Source organism: Malus domestica, chromosome 03, assembly GCF_042453785.1.
Source record: "Malus domestica chromosome 03, GDT2T_hap1".
Taxonomy (NCBI): domain Eukaryota; kingdom Viridiplantae; phylum Streptophyta; class Magnoliopsida; order Rosales; family Rosaceae; genus Malus; species Malus domestica.
The window spans coordinates 307,915-330,587 of record NC_091663.1 but is presented as its reverse complement, the minus strand read 5'-3'; the positions used below and the strand labels follow the sequence as shown (position 1 = coordinate 330,587).

Genomic DNA, 22,673 nt, shown 5'->3' with positions numbered 1-22,673 from the left:
ATTTTTTAATAATGTGCTGATGAATGCCTTCACTTCTGGGGGGACATTATCGCATCGTTGGACATTTTTTGCTGGATCTAATCCACTAAGATGGTACTTTAGTCGTGTCACTCCGCCACTCTTCATTACCCGACCACAATATTTGCAAATTGTGCCATGTTTGTTTCCGTCTATTGGGTCTCCATGTTTCCAAGCTGGATCACGTTTAGTAACTCCACTTGACATCTTAAATGTACCTATATTTATTTTTCATGAAAATTAGACAATTATTTTTTGATAAAATAAGAGAACCTAAATAATAAAGTTATTCTACAGAAGAATTAAATATGAAGTAATGAAAATGATTGTAAAAATTTAAGTAATTATACAAATAATATGGAATAATAAAACCTAATATTATTGAATAATAATCCAATTTGATAATAATCCAATTTAATGAATAATCCAATTTAATGAAGAATAATCCAATTTGATAATAAAACCCAATATTAATGAATAATAATCCAATTTGATAATTAAAAAAACCTAATATTAATGAATAATAATCCAATTTGATAAAAAAATAATCCTAATATAAAACATGGTGATGAATAATAATCCAATTTGATAATAATCCAATTTAATGAAGAATAATCAAATTTGATAATAAAACCTAATATTAATGAATAATAATCCAATTTGATAATTAAAAAAAACCTAATATTAATGAATAATAATCCAATTTGATAAAAAAATAATCCTAATATAAAACATGGTGATGAATAATAATACAATTTGATAATAATCCAATTTAATGAATAATCCAATTTAATGAAGAATAATCAAATTTGATAATAAAACCTAATATTAATGAATAATAATTCAATTTGATAATAAAAAAAACCTATTATTAATGAATAATAATCCAATTTGATAATAAAACCTAATATTAATAAAATAATAAATAACATTAAACATATTAAAATTATCCTAGGGAATAATTATACAACATTACTTAATTACTTAAAAAAATTAACATGTAATTGTTAACATTACTTAATTACTTAAAAAAATTAACATGCAAGTATTAATTACTTAAAAAAATTAACATACGAGTCCACACAAATTTATTTGTTGTTGTATAAATTACAATAATATAAATTTAAGTTTGTAAACTTACCTTAAATATGGAACCGTTTGTGTTCAAGCTTTGGAATGGAACTGGAATAGCTTTGAAAATGGTAAGGGAAATAAAATAATAAATAACATTAAACATATTAAAATTATCCTAGGGAATAATTATACAACATTACTTAATTACTTAAAAAAATTAACATGTAATTGTTAACATTACTTAATTACTTAAAAAAATTAACATGCAAGTATTAATTACTTAAAAAAATTAACATACGAGTCCACACAAATTTATTTGTTGTTGTATAAATTACAATAATATAAATTTAAGTTTGTAAACTTACCTTAAATATGGAACCGTTTGTGTTCAAGCTTTGGAATGGATCTGGAATAGCTTTGAAAATGGTAAGGGAAATAAAATAATAAATAACATTAAACATATTAAAATTATCCTAGGGAATAATTATACAACATTACTTAATTACTTAAAAAAATTAACATGTAATTGTTAACATTACTTAATTACTTACAAAAATTAACATGCAAGTATTAATTACTTAAAAAAATTAACATACGAGTCCATACAAATTTATTTGTTGTTGTATAAATTACAATAATATAAATTTAAGTTTGTAAACTTACCTTAAATATGGAACCGTTTGTTTTCAAGCTTTGGAATGGATCTGGAATAGCTTTGAAAATGGTAAGGGAAGAAGAAGAAACGAAAATGCTGAATGCCTCTGATACTATCACTCCACCTCTGATAAGGCGTGCCGCGTGAAAGAATATAATAGACAATGACACACTGTTCTGCATGTGAAAGAATATCACGGACTCACGCACACGGACACGGTTTCATTATAAAAGCAGTATTATTTGATGTCCATGGTCTGAAACTGCAAAAAGTTATGGACATATTGTAAAATTAGTCAGGCATCTCAGATGAGATGACCCAACCACATCAAAGGGCCACATAAATTTTTTGAAAGTATTGCTAGAATCTAAAACCAAAAAGTAAGAATATTATTGGTGTTACAGCTTTACAGGTTACGAATGCATTATATAATATTTATATGTCTATATACACAGGTCCACAGTCACCTCACACGACACCACACACACACACCGACATGACACCACACACGCACACAACCCACGCACACTCACCTCTCACACGCATACGGTCTTCTCTCATACTCTCTCGAACCTTCTCCCTTCTCTTCTCTAAGTCCCTTCTCCCCCTTCTCCGTTCTCCGCCACACAACCAACAACAAACACAGATCTCCCAATCCCACCCACATACGTCTCTCGATCCTTCTCCCCCACACACACACTCACGCACAGAGACCCAAGGTCTCTCGATCCTTCTCCCACTCTCACACACACGCACAGAGACCCACATCGTCGCCGCCGCCGTCGTCTTTCGTTCTAGCTCTGTGCGCCGATGGTCCAAGACCCACATACACACATGCACACCCATCATCATCACCATCGTCTTTCTCCCACTCCCACACACACGCACAGAGACCCACATCGGCAGATCGACTTCTGCTTCTCCCTCGTCGCCGCCGCCGTCGTCTCTCTCCTTTCTCTCTACGCCGATGGTCCAAGACCCACATACACACATGCACACCCATCATCATCAGCATCGTCTTTCTCCCTCTCCTTCTCATCTCTGCAACTTGACGAACTCCGGCGAGGCCGTGCGTGTTGACTCAATTTCCGAACACCTCCGATGGTTTCACGGCAAATTTCATATATACAAATGTTCATCTCGTCTTGTTTTTCATTTTCATACCTAGATCGGAGTCTAGGGTCCTGTTTTACAGTCGGCCGGAGCTTCTACAGCTCCGGCGTTCTTCTCCGAGAAGTCAGCCACCGATATTATTGATAAATTCGATAATATCGCGATATTATCGATAATATCGATAACATCGCGATATTATCCCGAAAACCAGTTGGATATAGAAAAAAAAATCGGTACTCCTCAAAACTGATAATATCGGCGATATATCGCCGATATTATCGGCATTTCGGACCATGGGTAAAACCTCTCTCAACTGCCTTATAAATTTTTTTAATCATGACAAAAAATATTTCGCAAAAATAAAAAAATTTCATTTTTGTCAAAAAAACATGGGCTAACCATTACCAATTTGTTGTTGTTTTCCAAATTTGTACAAAAGTTCTCATTAAATCTATTTTCTTTCACCTTCTTTGAACTGTGAGGTTTAGAAAATTCATGTAAGACCTTTTATTGATATTCTTGAGGATGGAACCCTATTTTAACAATGGTTTGTGTTACATCCCGGGCCTGTTCCACCACCGTAACACGATATTGTCCGCTTTGGGCTTACCATTCTCTCACGGTTTTGTTTTTGAGAACTCATGAGCAACTTCCCAGTGGGTCACCCATCTTGGAAGTGCTCTGGCCTCATTCTCGCTTTACTTCGGAGTTCCTACGAAACCCGAAGCCAGTGGCCTCCTTCGCGCTTTACTTCAGAGTTCCTACGGAACTCGAAGCTAGTGAGCTCCCAAAAGGTCTCGTGCTAGGTAGAGATGAGAATATACATTTAAGGATCACTCTTTGGGCGATGTGGGATATTACAATCTACCCCCCCTTAGGGGCCCGACGTCCTCGTCGGCACACTTCCAACCAGGGATTGGCTCTGATACCATTTGTCACATCCCAGCCGGGTCCACCAAATTCCAGGCCCGTTCCACCACCGTAGCACGATATTGTCCGTTTTGGGCTTACCTCCTGCTAGGTAGAGATGAGAATATATATTTAAGGATCACTCTCTGGGCGATGTGGGATGTTACAATCCACCCCCCTTAGGGGCCCGACGTCCTCGTCGGCACACTTCCAACCAGGGATTGGCTTTGATACCATTTGTCACATCCCAGCTGGGTCCACCACATTCCGGGTCCATTCCACCACCGTAACACGATATTGTCCTCTTTGGGCTTACCATTCCCTCACGATTTTATTTTTGGGAACTCACGAGCAACTTCCCAGTGGGTCACCCATCCTGAGAGTGCTCTGGCTTCCTTCTCGCTTAACTTCAGAGTTCCTATGAAAGCCGAAGCCAGTGAGCTCCCAAAAGGCCTCGTGCTAGGTAGGGATAGGAATATACATTTAAGGATCACTCCTCTGGGCGATGTGAGATGTTATAGTTTGGGCCTCACTATTCTATTTTTTCACTTATTTTTTTTTAGTTTTCAGCTTAAATATTCTACTAAATATACATTTTTTTTTTCTCATTAAATCATAAAACCACTTCCAATGACTTAAAAAGTTTTCCTTAATGCTCACGAAAAATATTTCGCAAATTTTTTATTTTTTTGCATTTTTGAGAAAAAATGTGGGTTAACACTCACGATTTTTAGTAGTTTTTCCACTTCGTACATAAAACATCATTCAATCTATTTATTTTCACCTTTGCCTCACCGTGAAATTTTGAAAATCAAGTAAGGCTTTCCGTTGATATTCTAGAGGGTGTAACCCCATTTTAACAATGTTTTGTGCCTCACTAGTATAATTTTCACTTAATTTTTTAGTTTTCGGCTTAAATATTGTACTAAATATACATTTGTTGTTCAACAAATCATAAAACCGCTTCTAAATGCCTTATAAACTTTTCTTTAATGTTCATTGAAAATGTTTCACGAAAATTAAAAAAAAATGTTTTTTTTAACAAAAAACGTGGGTAACACTCATTGATGAATGTTTTTAATGCTCAGTTTTGCAAATTCTTACATAACTCATTGATCAATCTATTTATTTTCACCTTCGCCTCACCATGAAGTCTTTTGAAAATTAAAGACAAACTTTCCGTTGATATTCTTGAGGGTTGAACCCCATTTTAACAATATTTTGGAACTCACTCATTTATGTTTTTACTTTTCGGCTTAAATATACTACTAAACATACATTTGCTGCTCTATAAATCATAAAACTGCATCCAAATGCCTTGTAAATGTTTCTTTAATGCTCATAGAAAATATTGTGCGAAAATCATGGTCAGCTTTGCGCACGAAAAACAAAGAGGGATACGTCACACAAATCGAGGCTAGCCTAACTTTCTAGCACCCCCCAGAATTTAAATCATTTTTGCACATTTTTATTAATTTTCTTTTGTTTCTCTTACCACTACAACAAACTATTATATTCATGTTCTTCTATTTTTCCGTGAAAAATCTATTATAATTCGTATTTCAACACTTGTAACCAATGACTTAAAACCTAAGTTTAAAGATATTTGTACCTTTTTCTATTAATTTTTCTTTTTATCTAAACCAAAACTACATATTAATAGAACTTTTTTTGTCAACCAAAAGAGAGTGAAAGACTACTTAACAAAACAAAATTTTGCTATTTTTTGTTTAAGCCTCAACTACAGGTGATTTTAACATCTCTAATTTAAAAAATATACACTAAATATACATTTTCGCATTTCTATAGTTTTCAATTATTATTATGTTTTTTACTTTTCAGCTTAAATATTCAACTAAATATATACTTGTTGCTCTATAAATCGTAAATACACTTCCAAAAACATTATAAAGATTTCCTTAATGCTCACCAAAAATATTTAGAGAAAATAAAAGATTTGCATTTTTTAGAAAAAAGACGTGGATTTAACACTCACTATTTTCGGTCGGTTTTGCAAATTCGTGCATTAATTACCGTTCAATTAATTTATTTTCAACTTCGCCCGACTGTTGAGTTTTGAAAATTAAGAGAAAACTTTCAGTTGAGATTCTTGATTGTAGAGCCCCATTTGACAATGTTCTGGGCCTCACCTCACCACTATATTTTTCACTTATTTTTTTAGTTTTCGGTTTAAATATTCTACTAAATATACATTCGTTGCTCAATAAACCGTAAAATTGCTTCCAAATTCTTTCAAAAGTTTAACTTAATGCTCTGAAGAAATATTTCATGAAAATAAAAAATTTGCATTTTTGTCAAAAAACATGGGTGGTCGGCGGGCTTGACACATGCAAAACGAGACGAATACTGCTCACGCATAACTAGGCCAACCATGGCACACAAAACGATGTGGACTTCCTTTGCAAAAAACTGAGGGCTTTTGGCACGTAAAACAAGACGAGCTCCATGCACAAGAAATGAGGAGGGTTACGTCGCACAAATCGAGGCTAGCCCTGCGCAAGAAAAATGAGGCTGGTTCCTTGCACGCCAAAACGATGCGGGCTCCGTGGATGCAAAAACGGTGGGCTTTTGGCATGCAAAATGATGAAGGCACCTCACATGCAGAACGAGGTGAACCAAAGCACACAGGACAAAGCCGACTTCGCAGACACAGAGTGAGGCGAATTCCCGGGTGCTTAGAAAATGAGTCGGGGTCCACGAATGGAAAATTAAATTTTGAAGAACATGAGTAGTAGTTTGTTGTAGTGGCAAGAGAAATAAAAGGAAACATTAACAAAAAAATGTGCAAAAATGAGTGAAATTCTTGAGGGTGCAAGAATTTAAATCTTTTTTTCCACATTTTTGTTAATTTTCTTATATTTCTCTTACCACTACAACAAACTATCATATTCATGTTCAAAAATGATTATTTTTCCGGGAAAAATTCATTATAATTCATATTTCAACACTTGTAATCAACGACTTTTTTTTGTTTTTATTTTATCTAAACCTAAACTACATATTAATATAACTTTTTTTGTCAGCCAAAAGAAGGTGAAAGACTATTTAACAAAACAAAATTTTGCTATTTTTTATTTAAGCCTCAACTACAAGTGATTTTAACATCTCTAATTTAAAAAATATACACTAACTATACATTTTGGCATCTCTATAGTTTTCAATTTTTTTTATTTTTACTTTTCAGCTTAAATATTCAACTAAATATATAGTTATTGCTCTATAAGTCGTAAATTTGCTTCCAAATATATTATAAAGATTTCCTTAATGTGCACGGGAAATATTTCAAGAAAATAAAAAATTTGCATTTTTCACAAAAAACGTGGATTAACACTCACGGTTTTCAATCGGTTTTGCAAATTCATACATTAATCATTGTTCAATCAATTTTTTTTTAACCTTCGCTTGACTGTTGAGTTTTGAAATTAAGAGAAGACTTTCCGTTGAGATTCTTGATTGTAGAGCCCCATTTGACAATGTTCTGGTCCTCACCACTATATTTTTCACTTATTTTTTTTGTTTTCGGCTTAAATATTCTACTAAATATAAATTCATTGCTCAATAAACCGTAAAATTGCTTCCAAATTCCTTCAAAAGTTTAACTTAATGCTCAAGAAAAATATTTAGTGAAAATGAAAATTTTATATTTTTGTCAAAAAAAAACATGGGTGATCGGCGGGCTCGACGCACTCAAAACAAGGAAGATGCCACTCACGCAAAACGAGGCCAACCATGGCATGCAAAACGATGTAGGCTTTGCTCACAGAAAATGGGGTAGGCTTCTAGCATGCAAAACAAGGCAAGCCTTGTGCACAAAAAATGAGGAGGGATACGTCGCACAAATCGAGGCTAACCTTGCGCACAGAAAACGAGGTTGGTTCGGTGCACGCTAAAACAACACGGGCTCTGTGGACGCAAAAATGGTGAGCTTTTGGCATGCAAAACGATGTGAACACCTCACATGCAGAACGAGGCGAATCCAGGCACACAGGACGAGGCTGGCTCAATGGCCTCCCTATGGCTGTTTTGAAGGTTCCTTTCCCCAGACCCCAGGGGGAGAAGCAAACAAGGAGAACTCCTGGGTGCTCAGAAAATGAGTCAGGGTCCACGTACGAAAAAATAAATTTTGAAGAATATGAATATGATAGTTTGTTGTAGTGGCATGACAACTAAAAAGAAACATTAACAAAAATGTGCAAAAAAGATTTAAATTCCGTGAAAAATCCATTATAATTCGTATTTCAACACTTGTAATCAACGACTTAAAACCTAAATTTAAAGATATTTGTACCCTTTTTTTGTTAATTTTTCTTTTATCTAAACTTAAACTACATATTAATAGAACATTTTTTGTTGGCCAAAAGAGGGTGAAAGACTATTTAACAAAACAAAATTTTGCTATTTTTGTTTAAGTCTCAACTACAGGTGATTTTAACATCCCTAATTTTAAAAATATACACTACATATACATTTTGACATCTCTATAGTTTTCAATTATTTTTTAGGAAAACTAATGAAAATTGCCTGAAACTTTGAGTTTTAATTAAAATGACAAAAAGGTGTTGTAAGTGAATAGTACCAGGAGTGACTTTTTAGAGTAGAAATGTCATTTTTGTTAGAAGTGAACCGTACCAGGAGCACTCCCTTTTTTTTTTTTTTTTTTTTACTTTTTAGCTTAAATATTCAACTAAATATATACTTGTTGCTCTTTAAATCATAAATCCTCTTCTGAATACCTTATAAAGATTCCCTTAATGCATACGAAGAATATTTCAAGAAAATAAAAAATTTGCATTTTTCACAAAAAAAAATGTGGATTAACACTCACGGTTTTCGGTCGGTTTTGCAAATTCATACATTAATCACCGTTCAATCAATTTTTTAACCTTTGCCCGACTATTGAGTTTTGAAAATTAAGAGAAGACTTTCCGTTGAGATTCTTGATTGTAGAGCCCCATTTGACAATGTTCTGGGCCTCACCACTATATTTTTCATTTATTTTTTTAGTTTTCGGCTTAAATATTCTACTAAGGGGTGTGATATCCACACACCATTTTTACTTCTCACACACCCTTTTAATTTTTGGCCGTCGGATCGGATGAATTGAAGAAGATCAACGGAACATAAATTAACAAAGGGTGTGTGAGAAGTAAAAAGGGGTGTGTGGATAGCACACCCCTTCTACTAAATCTACATTCGTTGCTCAAAAAACCGTAAAACTGCTTCCAAATTCCTTCAAAAGTTTAACTTAATGCTCAGGAAAAATATTTTGCGAAAATGAAAATTTTGTATTTTTGTCAAAAAAACATAGGTGTTCAGCAGGCTCGACACACGCAAAATGAGGCAGATATCGCTTACGCAGAACAAGGCCAACTATGGCAAACAAAACGATGTCAACTCCGCTCGCAGAAAACAGGGCGGGCTTTTGGCATGCAAAACAAGGAAGGATAGGTCACACAAATCGAGGCCAGCCTTGCGCATGGAAACGAGGCTGGCTCTATGCACTTCAAAATGACGCAGGCTCCGTGGAAGCAAAAATGGAAGGCTTTTGGCACGCAAAACGATGCAGACACCTCACATGCAGAATAATACGAACCTAGGCACACAGGACGAGGCCAACTCAATGCATGTCGAAAGAGGCGAATTCCCGAATGCTCAGAAAACGAGTCGGGGCCCACGCACAGAAAAGTAAATTTTGAAGAACTTTGTTGATGCACAAAACCGGAGGGGTCTTGGAACAACGTAAATCCGACCGTGAATCTGCAAGAAAGTAACTTACACAAGATGTATCGTGGTTCACCCCAAGGTTTGGATTACGTCCACACTGATATTGTATTTCTCTGAGAGTATTGTGAAGTAGAGGGAGCTCTGAATGAGAGTCAGAGCTTTGAGAGGATGAGGGGTTAGGCCTAAGAATTGGCCTCCTCTAATTGTGAGGGTGATGAGTCCTTTTATAGAATAAGGGCTCCTCACTTATTACATATTTGTCCCTTCATTTATTACATAATTACATTTAAGTCTCCCGAGTATTTGTACGAGATCTAAATACGGAGACCCTAAATATGGTACAAACAAACTTAAATATGGTAGTTTGTTGTAGTGGCAAGATAAATAAAAAGAAACATTAACAAAAACGTGCAAAAATGATTGAAATTCTTGAACGTGCCATATTTGCAAATTTTTGTTAATTTTCTTTTATTTCTCTTACCACTACAACAAACTATCATATTCATGTTCTTCAAAATTTATTTTTGCATGAAAAATCTATTATAATTTGTATTTCAACACTTGTAATCAACGACTTAAAGATATTTGTACCTTACATTTTTTTGTTTAAGCCTCAATTACAGGTGATTTTAACACCTTTAATTTAAAAAAAATATACATTTAGGCATATCTATAGTTTTCACTTTTTTTTTTTTTTTTTTTTTTTTGCTTTTCAGCTTAAATATTCAACTAAATATACACTTGTTGCTCTATAAATCGTAAATCCGCTTCCAAATACATTATAAAGATTTCCTTAAGATTTCCTTTTTTTGTTTTTTTTTACTTTTCAGCCTAATTGCTAACGGAAAATATTTCGTGGAAATAAAAAATTTGCAATTTTCACAAAAAACGTGGGTTTACCCTCACGGATTTTTGTCGGTTTTGCAAATTCATACATAAGTCATTGTTCAATATATTTATTTTCACTTTTGCCTCGCCGTAAAATTTGGAAAAATTATGGTATGACTTTCCTTTGAAATAAAAAAAATTTCATGATTAAGAAAAAATTTATAAGGCAATTGAAAGAGGTTTTACCATTTATTGAGCCACAAATATATTAATACAATAATAAAATGAAAACTGAAAAATAAATGAAATAGTAGTGGGCTCAAAACGTTGCTGAAACGAGACTCATCCTCAAGATTATTGACGAAATATTTTAGATGAAATTTTAAGAGCTCGCGGTACGTTGAAAGGCAAAAGCACATAGACTTTATGAAAACAATATTTTGGGCTCTAACAAAATTTAAGAAACTTATGGTACAGCGAATATAGGATCTAACACTAACAAATTCTTTTCAAAAAAATGAGGACAACTAGTGGCAAGCCACAATTATCCATCCATTCCTATCTCGGAGAGGCTATGGAAAATTTCACCTTGCTCGTGGCCACAATAAAGCAGACTCACCAGCTCGAAATATCTTACAAATTAACAATGACAGAGTTCTAATGTTTTAAGTTCTTAATTATTGCCTATAGAAAAACAAACTATTCATATGATATATATGGCCCAACCATTCTTTCTTAGAACTCATAATGCATGTGATGTTTGTTCACTGGTTCACATCATTGCTGTTTCTGGTTTTTTTTTTTTATGCACTTCTCCTTGGTTGTTAAAAATGCAATTTCCTTTTCTGCTTTACTTTATTTCTTCCATTCCATGTGAAGTTGTTGTAAAGAAAGAAGCCATTTTTTCTTTCATTCCATGTGAACTGATTGAAGATGAATGATGATGTGTGTCTAGATCTAGGTTAATTCGTGGAGAAAATTTTAGTTGATGAGGAAGAGAGAGATATACAACTCGACGTATGTAAGTTGTTCTATATTTCTTAAATCGTTTTTCGAGATCATGTTTTTGACTCCCTCACCCATAATACCCTCTGTTTTGCATTATATTTATACGAAAATTCATGTAAAAATATAAGATTTTTAGGTATCACGTCATTTCATTCATTCTCTGGCATTAAATGGATATGACCCACAAAATGAAGAATTTCATTTGGACCACGGCCAAGTTAATACAATCCTTGGTTATTCTGAATAGTCCTTCCTCCTCCTAGACTCGAGGAGCAATGAAACTCACAAGCCACAAACTTGCAAGGATCAAAGCACTTGGTTTTGACAACCACCACGTGACGGCTCAATAGTTGGGGGTGAATTTCAGGTTCGTATTCCACATGGCACGTTTTGAGTTAGATTTTTGACGCTGGTGAATTGTATGATAGTGGTCAGGGGAGGCTAAAATGCCTAATCTTTCCGGCCTCCAAAAGGATTGACTATTGTGGCAAAGCCACCATCTATTCCTTTTTTTTTTTTAAATAATACATTTGGTTTTGATTTTTTGGTAAGCCTCCTTGTCGAGGACTTTATGCAATTGGAATGTCATAATAATAAATTATCGGTAATATCTCAAACGAATCACATGTGATTATATATGATAAGTTTGTAATACGGTCATCTCGATATCCTAGTTGCCTCAGGAATCTTCAACACTCGACTATGCAAATGGCCTTAAGCATTATTGCAGAGGCCCTACAAAACCATGCCCAGTTCACCATTACAATCACGCAACTCCAGTGGAGTAGAACATGCCAAGCTTAGGTAGCTACAGCTCATCATAACCCTTCTCTTGTCACCACAAATTGCCAACAAATTTACTAGGTCCACTCTTTCTAATTATCTTTATTTCTTTCTTTTCTTTCAGATTTTTTGCTTTCAAAATGCGATGCTTTAAACTACAGGAAGGAAAATCTAATTCAAGTGCAAGAATCAAACACAGTATCCTAACCAAAGGACCTAGCTCACATATGTTTTTTTCTCCAAGTATAGAAAAGTTTCATACGAATTCCTGGATTAAATCCAATGATGAGACATTAATCTGAAATACCACAACAAAATAGAAGAATGAATTTTTTTAGTACAAATGAATCACTGATACAATCATAGAGAAAATACAAGGACATCAAATGTCAACCCATGATCCCTTTATTGGCCTAAAATTGAACCATCCTCACATTCTCACTAAAAATAATTATACATCATATAATACAAATCCACCAACAAAAAGATCAACCACACCCATACAATTCCATCAACAATAAATAATTAAATTAAAACCTGAAATTTAAAAATCATGCTTAGAAGAAGAAGCCAAAAGCCAAAGCTGCTAGAGAAGCAAAGAAAGTGGGGGCAAATGTGAAGGCATCAGATGTTGGGCTTGGAGCTGGAGCGTCAGCTGCAGCTACTTGTTGAATGCCTGAGAAGGCCACCATCATAACCACCAACAAAGCAACAAAAAGATTCATCTTCATTGCCTCCATTTCTTGATTTCTAAGTAAATAATTTGGACTTTAGAAAAATGAAAGGGAGAAAGAAAGAAAGAAACTTGATTGCTTATATTGCAGTAGAGGAAGTGTAAGGACAATGGTGTGGGTTGTAGGCTATATATACACCCTCAGAGAGAGGAGAGAGAAAGAGAGAGACTAGAGAGAGAGAGATATTCAATTTTTCAATTTTCAAAGGCTGCTGAACTGCCAAAATTCCCCAAAGTGAACGTTAGGGGGGTTGATGAAGTTGACACTTGACAGAGTGGCTTTGGCATTGTTGCCACACAACTGTCACTTTGCCTCAGGGTCCCCCTACATTTGCTGTCTTCTAAAAGAATCTTAACTATTGTTTTGCCTTTTTTATATGTTTTTTTCACTTCCATTTTACTAATTAAATTCGTTAAAGCATGTTTAGTTATTTACTTACTTGAATCAATAAAGTCATGAATCGATAAAGTTAAAAGTTGGAGAGAGAGAGAGAGAGCCAACTTGTATGGGATCAGCTCGCTTTCTTCTAATCAATCTAATTCTTAATTTTTTCTGGTAATGAACTTACTTCATGGAGATCACATACTTTTTTATTATATAAATATCAGCAAAGAAATGAATGAGAAGTTAGGAATTGGATTCAATATAACATAGTATAAGTTGTAACTTGATAAGCAAACAAATGAATGAGTCATGGTGGTTGAGTTTACCATTCATTAGGTGAATGTTTTGCTTTTCTTGTGGGGTTTATTATGAGATTTGGTAGGAAATGAGAGGTGATGATGAGCTGGTTGTATGATAATGTTATGTTTGTTTAACAACATGAGTACTACAGTGGATTATTATATGCACTTGTGCTGCCTTTATTTACATAACATACTATTATGGATATGTAGCTGTATCGTAAGTAATGTTAATTGTATTTTCACAATCTCCTTTTCTTCTTCTGCACTTTTTATTTTATTTTTTGTCCTTAATTCTTTTTCAATTTATTCAATCTAAAAGCTAGAAAGATAAAAAATAAAAAATAAAAAATAAAAAAATAAAAACCCCTCAAAAAATGCATAGAAAGAAATTAAAAGGAGTGCGAAAATCAACTCCCTAAATTTTAGCTTAAAATCCAGATGAAAGGGAAACTGGAACTGCTTGTGGTCTGTGCAATGGACAATAGTAGTGGGAAAGCTGGCTTAGAAACTTTGAAATGAGATGGGTCACCTAACTTACCTGCTGGGTTGGCGTGTTGTCCATATCAGATTCATTCTGTATCTACACAGTTTTGAATGAGGGATGGTACCAATTAAAGTCTAACTGAACCAAATGTGAATCAAATCAAACATGGAAAATTGATCTAATTATTTAAGACTGAATATAGGAGGAAAATCTGCATTCCTAATTTTAACAAATCATTACATGTTATATTATAAAAACAATGTATTAATGTAAAATATGTAAATTAATTAAAGTCTGAGTCGGCAAATTTTGATCATATAATCACGAAAAATTCTCTTGTATATGTGAATGGGTCAAAAGAAATAGATATTGAGCTATGGTCATCATATTATCACGAGCACTAGTCTATTGCATCAGTGCTATCTAAGCTACAACTCTTTTGCATATGGCAAATGATATACAGCTACGCTTAATATTTGCTTTGAAACTGAAAGGAGATTTTTAGAATTAAACCAACTGGGCCAATCTATAATAAACGAATGAGAATAAAACAATTTTTGTTACTCTCTCTTATGCATCTACCTAGTCTTTCATTATCTATATCATGTCTAAGTAAAAAAAAAATACTCAGTCTTTACTATGTTGAAGGAGAATATGAGTTTAAATTTCATAAATGATTATACACGAAGAAAAATATAGCAAAAGAAAATTTTCTTGAATTCGCAAATAATGAATGTAGCTGCTAGAGATTAAAAACATAAGGAGTTATGCAAATCTCAGGGACCATTTTATCTAAAAAGCCATATACTAATATGTGACTTGCCAAGAATGAAGAGTTGAAAAGACATGCAAAGTTGTAAAATAAAAACGTACATAAAATAGGATTTACAGTGATATTCTAAACCACTTTAACTTAAGAGAGGGTGGTTCAAACATAAGACTAGGAGGTACAAACCATCCAACCATTTCCAGTTGCCTATCCTTTTGAGTTTCTTGCATATCTGCCTGGTTTTCTTCTGTGGGTGACTAGTACTGTTTGACGACATCGGGATCAATTTGCACTTTCCTCTCTACCAAATTGCTTTAGCTTGCAAGGTAACCATTTATTAAAATATAGACTCAGATCTTCCATTTATACTCCAACGCCTCGCAAATCAATGCTATGCAGTTTTTCGCTTCCAATCGATAATTCGACACTGCACATCAGCAAGTTAAACAAGACACTTTTTTTGGTGATGCAAGTTAAACAAGACTACATGGAACAAAAAAAAAGTAAATACGATGTACTCTGGGGTACATCCTAATTTAAGTGTGAATTACCTGATATGAAATCATCTGCGTACTCCTCATTGATTTTTCCATGGGCCATTGCACCCACCTGATAGAGCATAAATAAGTAGTAGTCATGGTCATTTCAAAATTTTAAGATAAATAGAGCAGCAAGTAGTGCAGTCCTAAAATCATAAGCAATTCAGATTCTCAAACATACCACAAAAACAAGACCCTGATCATCAACACCGGCAGAATTAACGTACTTATCTATGTCAACCACCTTCTCTGCACTATAAGAGAGACCTGCAAATATCCCAATTACAATCAGTAACCTCAGAACTTAGGCTACATAGAGAGAGAGAGAGAGAGAGAGAGAGAGAGAGAGAGAGAGAGAGAGAGAGAGATCAAATACTCGCCTACCACACGAGAGTTGATAGGTAAACGTCGAGTTACAGGTTCCTCAATGACACGCATAAGTACTTCATTTGTATCTTCCGTCCGTATGCATTTCTCGTTTAGTAACTCCACTTCAGAAATTGAAGATTCAAAAGACAAATCAATCAATAAGTTCTTCATGATCGATCAAGAAGTATTTTAGAAAGACGTTAATGTAGGATGATCGAATATGTCAGAAATGGAATATAGAACAATTGTTAACTTACACATAACTCCACAAAAGCGTTTACAGGTTCTTGGTATACGAACGTGCGATTTAATTTCAAATAACACTCCTTCATCAGTTTTCAATTACACAGCTCGTACCATACCAGCTTTATTCAGTTTGCTATCCAATATCTCACGGAGAGCCTGCAGAATAATATGTTACATTCATGGAGAGCCATAAACTATAATATAAGAATAGAGAATTGTTATTAGTGCACTCTAAAATGGTCTTTCTCCCTCCTTTAAATTTTGGATAGTGCTATTTACACATCCATTTTTACTTCCAACACAAACTTGTTAATTTTGTCATTGATCTTTTTCAATTCGTTCGACCTGACAACCGAAAATTAAGAAAGAGTGTAAGAAGTAAAAATTAATATGTGGATATCACTAGGTAAATTTTTTTCACTAATGAAGACTGTAGTTGCCGATAACAGTTCCCTAAGAATATAAGCATGAATTAATACAGACATCTTAGCAACACTACATGATCATCCATTGCTAAAATTAATATTTAAAAAAAAATGCTAAAACTAATATTTCCCACAAGAGAATAAAAAAAATAAAAAAATAAAAAATAAACCGTAAAAATTTTGGTTGCATTCGGTAGCAAGCTGTATGTTAATCACAATCCAATACCCAAATTTATTGTTAAAGTTATAACTTAGAATTGGGATTAAACTTTCCACTCAAAAACTTTGAAAATAATTCATGTTAATATATTGTTCGAGCTAGGTTGAAACTAGGAGCTTTGATTTCTAAAAATATAATTAATTTCTTATATATAAACACCAACAAATCACAAACCTGGTAAACTATTGCAGGCCTAAAATCATCCAGATTCTTGTTCTGCTTGAGAAGAAAATCACGGTCGTCATCCGAATCCAGAATCTTCCACCTCTGAAACATAAGAAACGTTAAGCTGTATGCATATCAAATGAAGATTTCTTTTTTCTTTTTTGGAAGTGTATGTACCTTATGGACGAAACCCTTTGTGAGAGAAGCGTCTCGCAGAATGAATATTATTGGGCGGGACTTCATCGTATTCGGCTGATGATCGTGAACTTGTTTTTTGTTGTTGTTCAGTAAGTTCAACTCCATTGTACTTGTAGAATTGTCTTCCCTCTTCCGCTTTGCCATGCCCTACTTACGCTTTTGTACTTTGTAGACAAGTGTGGCAGTATTTAGAGAACTTTGCAATATAGTGATGGGGGCTTCTTAGATAAATGAAAACCCTAAATCTGAAAGAAATTACCAACAAATTACCTCCTTGCCGTCTCCCTTCTCCCTTCTCCCTTCCCCCTAAACTCCTTTTCTTATTGTTTTCCTAAAAGATAAACATTGGGACTACTAATAAGCCCGGTTGACGAGGCCAGACGTTGCAGCTGGCATGCTTGGTGGGAAAGGTGGGTTTTGGTGGCCGCGGCACTAGGGTACTGTTGGGTTGTTGTTGTGCTACACAATAAGCAGTCTAATTTGCTATTGAATTCATCATTTAAGAAATTCAAACCTAAAACCTCTTACTTTTAAACCGTAGTATTGAGTGATATTGTTGGGTTATTATTGGAACTAGGGCTTTGTATTCTAATAAAGAATACGAGACAAATAAGTCCAGTCGTATGGTAGGAACCAGGATCCTCTCCTGAGCAATTCCCTAGGGATCTTAGGGATCCCGCAATCTTGTCCGTTCATCGTATATCGTGCGGTCAGAAATCATTTAAAATTTAAATTTTAAAATTCAAATATAAATAGTACCTAACGAAAACTGACCGTACGATATAAAATGAATGGACAAGATTGAAGGATCCCTAGGATGCCTAGGGAATTGCTCAGGAGAGGATCCTAGTTCGTATGGTAGGATATCCGGTCCTAAAAGTAAAGCATGCCTATATAGATAGGAGTAGGAGTAGGAAGGAAAGCATGCGTGTATAGATAGGAGTAGGAGTAGGAGTAGGATCCCCATTGGATTTGGGATGTTGGATGATGATAAATGATATGCTGATGAGATAGGCCATGTGTGCCCCAAAGCCATCAGGCTATCTTCAATCGATGACTGGTCCATTAACTTGTTTTAACCATTTGACCTTTAAAGATCCTTCAAGATATTAATATTTTAATGAACAGTACATGGCCATATTTGTTTCCGTCTCCAACCAAGAGCCAAAGGGCTAGAAGGCTCGTTTTAGCCCTGTCACAAAAAATCATCTTCAACCGAGGGCCATAGGGCCAAACATAATTTATTATTTAAATTTAAAAATTATGACAACTTAAATTTAAAAACAACAAGTTAAATTTAAAAACTACAACTTATATTTAAAAACTATAACTACAATTTAAAAATGACAAATTAAATTTAAAAACTACAAATTAAATTTGAAAACAACATTAACTTAAATTTAAAAACTACAATAACTTAAATTTAATATCTATAATCAACATCATCTTCACCATCCGCCATTGTAGGAGTATAGTCAGAGGTAAACAACTGCCGTCGGCTCATAATTTCTTTTTTTTTTCCCTATCAAAATAGGCCTTACTCATTGGAGTGTAATTCGAAGTGTTCCTTTCCATATTCTTATCATCCATCTCTTCTTGTATTTGTTTGACCCGTTCTTCATGCCTACATTTCCTTTCTTCCGCCTCAAGGGCATTTTGCTCCGCCAATAATCGCAATGAGGCCGCCACTTCATGTTGAGCGGCGTAATCATCATTTGCCTTGCCCTTTTCCTTCAACCTTCGCGCCTTATTTCGTCCCATAGCCCTAGGTATGGAACCTTCACCAGAAGACAGATTTTTTACCCTTGTTTGTTGAATGGTTGGAGATCCATCTTCATTCATATTTGCAGTTGAGGATGTAGTTCCAAACACCGGCGTAGGAGCTCTCTGTGGTGGATCTTCAAATAACACCCACCCTTTACAAATTTCCCAACAATTGTGAAATTGAAAGGGTTTCGAGTTGCTCTCCATATACAATTCATCTACTTGGCGTACCTAGAAAAAAATTAAAGAAAATTAATTTATGAAATTAAATGTAATATAATTAAATATTTAAAATAAATTGTGAAAACACTTACTTTGTCGTAGTAATTAGCGCCGTTTTCATGTCTACTTGCCGCTACTAACAATGCTTGATGCAATTTGTTCAAATTTGGATGAAGATGTTTCTTCCATCTTGAAGAACAACTCTCGTGGTTTCGAATATTCACAGGAGTGGTGTCTTCATAGAACTCTAAGTATTTTTTGGACACACGAGTCAAAACACTGTCATTTGTTTGACAATTCCCCCTTACACTATCTTCTGACACCCATCTATAAACCTTGCAAAGAACTTCATATTCTTTTTGTGTCCAAGCCCTACCTTTCATTGCAGACGAGGTCATTTGAAAATTATTGAAAAAATTAAAGGATAGATTTTTGAAAGAGGAAGGAAAATATGAGAATTGAAATGGTGTGGGAATGGTGAAAATTTTATGAGGAAAGGTGCATGAATGGTTTAGGTATTTATAGGAAAAAAAATAGAATTTTTGAGAATTTAAAAAAAAAAAAAAGGCCCCAAAAACATAAAAATAAAAAATAAAAAAATTGAATCCAACAGTAACTAGTGCCAGCGAGCAATGGCTAGCTGACGTCAACTAGCCGTTGGATTCAAAATTCTTTTTAAGAATTCCTGTCGGTTATAACCGACAGGAATAAGCGGTTTTCTGGCCAGCCCTCCAACCTTCCAGCCCTTTCCGATTTCGTGGGGCCCTTTTAGATTCCACAGCCCTCTGGCCTAGCCCTCGGTTTGAGACAGTTTTCGGGCTATTTTCGGCCCTTTGGACCTTCGGTTGGAGATGGCCTCAACTCACTATCATATGCCTTATAATGTGAGAGTAGCCTACATGAAACTCACCGCAACGTGACGTTTTGATTTAATAATATATTATTATGTGGAAAAAAACTTATACATAGCAATACATTATTGGACAAGGAACGCCATGTTGGTAACCCATTCTATGTAAATCATTCACCTCAATTCCATATAAGTCATTCTCTTTTAATATGAGAAATTCTTTTGTGAGGGTCATGGGTGTGGTGTAACCGTGTTAGATGGGAGGACACAAAATAAAGCCCGTTGAACCTGACAAAATCAAGGGGTACGGGTGTAAACCGGTTACAGGGAAGTACTTCTCTTTCCGTAGGGTGACAAAGGGTTGAAAGGTCAGACGGTTGGAGGGAAACCCATCTGACCCTCCATTTGACATCCGACGGTCAAAATCGTTTTCGACATGTACAAGTGTAACAAGGAGAACAGAGATTAGTGATTGGAGGAGTGCAACAAAAACAAAGGGAAAATAGGGTGAAAAAGCGAATGAGAAACAGAGGCTCTGATAGAGGAAGAGGAGGAAGAGAGAGAGACTCACAGCAGTTTTGAGTAAAGATAACAAAGAAAAGCGGCGAGGTTTGATCACTAAGCGTTTCAAAGACAAAAACGAACACACAACCCACAACCCACATATCAATCACATCATCACTCCTACCTGTTAATTTTATTTATTTATTTTTCCAATTATTCTGGAGAAAAAGTGAGGCCAAAGTTGTTCACTTTTTTTCCAGTTTCTGCTGCTGCTCGGCTGCCATCACACTATGTAATTAAGTCTTCTTCTTCAAATATCTCTTCTTCTGATTGTATAATCTTCATGGCTGTTCGGTCTGTTCGGTTTCCAATTGGGTTCCTTTGTTTTTTTTGCCTTTTATTTCTTCTGACACTTTCTCAGCAACCAAACAGAGCAAAGGATGACTATAATGTTGTTTTTATTCGATTTATTTGTTTATGGGGTCGTCGTAACTCCACTGAAATGCAGGGCTGTCTGAGGAAAAGTGCATTTTTTACGGTTATCTCCATAGATCTTGAGGTTAGTTTTCAGTTCTCTACATGCTGGGAAAATTATCTTCCACTTTCTCGTGGTTTCTATTGTTTTCTGCGTGGAATTCCAGATGGGTAATCTCTAAATTTATGGTTGCAGAGATGGAAAAGGAAGGGAAAACCTCTAAAGCCACAGAGTCGGACTTTTTGCTGCAATGGGGGAACAGAAAGAGGCCTAGATATTCAAAGTTGAATAAGGACGCAAGCTTGAGCAACAACAACAAATCGTCGGACTGTTTGAGGAAGAAGAAAATCACTTCTCGGGCCACCGATAAAGAGTCTCCGGCTCCTCATCCACTGCCCAATCGCATGGACAAGTAAGAAACATTGATGGTTTAATTTGAACACGGTGCAAAAATGTCGACTTTTAAAAATTGAAGTATGCTAGATATTTTGTTATTAAAGTGGTTTGAAGCACCTGTTGTTGAACTAAGAGCTTACTTGTTTATCTTCCGTTTTGGATTCTCTGAAAATTTTGAAAGATCCCTTCTCAAAAATAAAGAAATGGGAAAATGGAAGTGAGTTTTTACTCATCCATTTTCTCCTCATGCACACTCTTTCTGACATTTAGATTGAATAAACGAGAATCAAGGGACATGAACAACAGCAGAAAATGGTTGTGCGAAACTTCAATGAGAAAATTCTGGTTAATACCTTGATTGGTTAGTGGTAAATAAATTGAACAATCCTAGAATCATATGACACTTGTAAAGTTAGTGTTTTGATGACATTGTTAGGTCTGAGATTCGTTACTTTTAAGTTTGCAAAATTCTCAATCAAAAAGTCTACGTGGGAAGTGGAATAGAGGTAACATTTTACCAAGTGGTTGTGTTTTGATTGCAGGAGTTCAGCTTCGCCAATGAATAGTAGGAAGCTATTTGTTACTTCACCGGAGAAGGAAGATCGGTACTACACAACAAGGGGTTCATTAGGGTTGGACGAGAATGGGAAGGTGTTAGGATTAGATTATCCTGGTCCTGCAAGGGATGACAAAGGAAGCCATGCTTGGCCAAGGTTATTTCTATCATTGTCTAGTAAAGAAAAGGAAGAGGATTTCATGGCTATGAAAGGGTGTAAGCTACCTCAAAGGCCCAAGAAAAGAGCAAAATTGCTCCAGAAAAGCCTACTTGTAAGTTGCTCATGAGTGCTCATGAGAGAGAGAGGGAGAGAGAGTGTTTGTTTTTGTTTTTGTTTTTTTTTGTTTGTGAGGTGTTTGTTTTATTCTCACTTCCTTGTGCAGTTGATTATGCCCGGTGTATGGTTATCGGATTTGTGCCAGGAGCGGTATGAAGTGAGGGAGAAGAAGACTTCAAAGAAGGTATTCTCGTCTCTCTTGCGTTAATTCTCAGTTACGTCTTAACTACATTGTTCCATCCTAAATGCTTGGCTTGCTGGGATGAGAAGAAAACAAATTTGGATTTGGAATCTCAGATTGCTTTTAAATGTTCGAGACCTCAAAATCGTGTAACAAATCGAAATGTCATGTGATATTTTCTCTCCAGTATATTTTCCTAAGAACGGTTCTGTTAGGTATAACTAATCAAATCTGTAACTGTTTGGGATTCCATTACGATGCAGAGACCCAGAGGATTGAAGGCCATGGGAGGTATCGATGGCGAATCAGAATGAGAGAAACATGTGAACAAAAGGCAAGAAGATGCAACGATTTTTGAGTAGTTAGGACTCGCGTATGGTAAAAGAAAAATTGAAAGAAACAGCGTGATCTCTCTTCCTTTGGTTTGTCTATGTATTGCTAACAACTTGATTCGAGCATATTGCTAACAACTTCATTCGA

At 35.1% G+C, this 22,673-nt stretch overlaps 3 protein-coding genes across 8 annotated transcripts; 1 reads left to right on the top strand and 2 right to left on the bottom strand.

Annotated features, from left to right (window-relative positions):
- Positions 1 to 12,450: 12,450 nt before the first annotated feature.
- Positions 12,451 to 12,982, bottom strand: LOC103414849 (arabinogalactan protein 13). Its single transcript, XM_008353218.4, has one exon. The coding sequence runs from the start codon at positions 12,871 to 12,873 to the stop codon at positions 12,691 to 12,693; it is 183 nt and encodes a 60-aa protein (XP_008351440.1). The 5' UTR covers positions 12,874 to 12,982; the 3' UTR covers positions 12,451 to 12,690.
- Positions 12,983 to 14,733: 1,751 nt separating this feature from the next.
- LOC103414839 (uncharacterized) lies at positions 14,734 to 17,293 on the bottom strand. 5 transcript variants are annotated; one of them, XR_011578616.1, is made up of 7 exons: positions 16,948 to 17,293; positions 16,780 to 16,872; positions 15,972 to 16,116; positions 15,730 to 15,836; positions 15,527 to 15,612; positions 15,358 to 15,415; positions 14,734 to 15,233 (listed from the first exon to the last, which is right to left on the bottom strand). XR_011578616.1 is itself a non-coding variant. In XM_070817985.1 (7 exons), the coding sequence occupies exons 3-7, from the start codon at positions 15,973 to 15,975 to the stop codon at positions 15,157 to 15,159; spliced, it is 336 nt and encodes a 111-aa protein (XP_070674086.1). In that variant the 5' UTR covers positions 15,976 to 16,116; positions 16,780 to 16,872; positions 16,948 to 17,157; the 3' UTR covers positions 14,734 to 15,156. The 5 variants fall into 5 exon arrangements, 3 of the variants coding, with proteins under 3 accessions (XP_070674086.1, XP_070674088.1, XP_070674087.1); XM_070817985.1 differs by having other exon boundaries at positions 15,726 to 15,836; positions 16,948 to 17,157; XM_070817987.1 differs by lacking the exon at positions 15,972 to 16,116 and having other exon boundaries at positions 14,892 to 15,233; positions 15,726 to 15,836; positions 16,948 to 17,089.
- Positions 17,294 to 20,274: 2,981 nt separating this feature from the next.
- On the top strand, positions 20,275 to 22,673 carry LOC103414811 (uncharacterized). 2 transcript variants are annotated; one of them, XM_070817984.1, is made up of 7 exons: positions 20,280 to 20,413; positions 20,569 to 20,600; positions 20,817 to 20,867; positions 20,979 to 21,195; positions 21,722 to 22,007; positions 22,119 to 22,196; positions 22,457 to 22,673. In XM_070817984.1, exons 4-7 carry the CDS (start codon positions 20,981 to 20,983, stop codon positions 22,505 to 22,507), a joined length of 630 nt encoding a protein of 209 aa, XP_070674085.1. In that variant the 5' UTR covers positions 20,280 to 20,413; positions 20,569 to 20,600; positions 20,817 to 20,867; positions 20,979 to 20,980; the 3' UTR covers positions 22,508 to 22,673. The 2 variants fall into 2 exon arrangements, with proteins under 2 accessions (XP_008351422.1, XP_070674085.1); XM_008353200.4 differs by lacking the exon at positions 20,569 to 20,600 and having other exon boundaries at positions 20,275 to 20,413.

Bases quoted from the DNA above. Each gene is read 5' to 3' on its own strand.
- LOC103414849 (XM_008353218.4), bottom strand. From the start codon at position 12,873: ATGGAGGCAATGAAGATGAATCTTTTTGTTGCTTTGTTGGTGGTTATG.
- LOC103414811 (XM_008353200.4), top strand. From the start codon at position 20,981: ATGGAAAAGGAAGGGAAAACCTCTAAAGCCACAGAGTCGGACTTTTTG. The intron at 21,196-21,721 runs GTAAGAAACATT...TTTTGATTGCAG, and splicing joins CTGCCCAATCGCATGGACAA to GAGTTCAGCTTCGCCAATGA. The intron at 22,197-22,456 runs GTATTCTCGTCT...ATTACGATGCAG, and splicing joins AGAAGAAGACTTCAAAGAAG to AGACCCAGAGGATTGAAGGC.
- LOC103414839 (XM_070817985.1), bottom strand. The intron at 15,613-15,725 runs GCGAGTATTTGA...GGATATTTGCAG, and splicing joins TATCAACTCTCGTGTGGTAG to GTCTCTCTTATAGTGCAGAG. The intron at 15,416-15,526 runs GTATGTTTGAGA...ATGCTCTATCAG, and splicing joins ATCAGGGTCTTGTTTTTGTG to GTGGGTGCAATGGCCCATGG.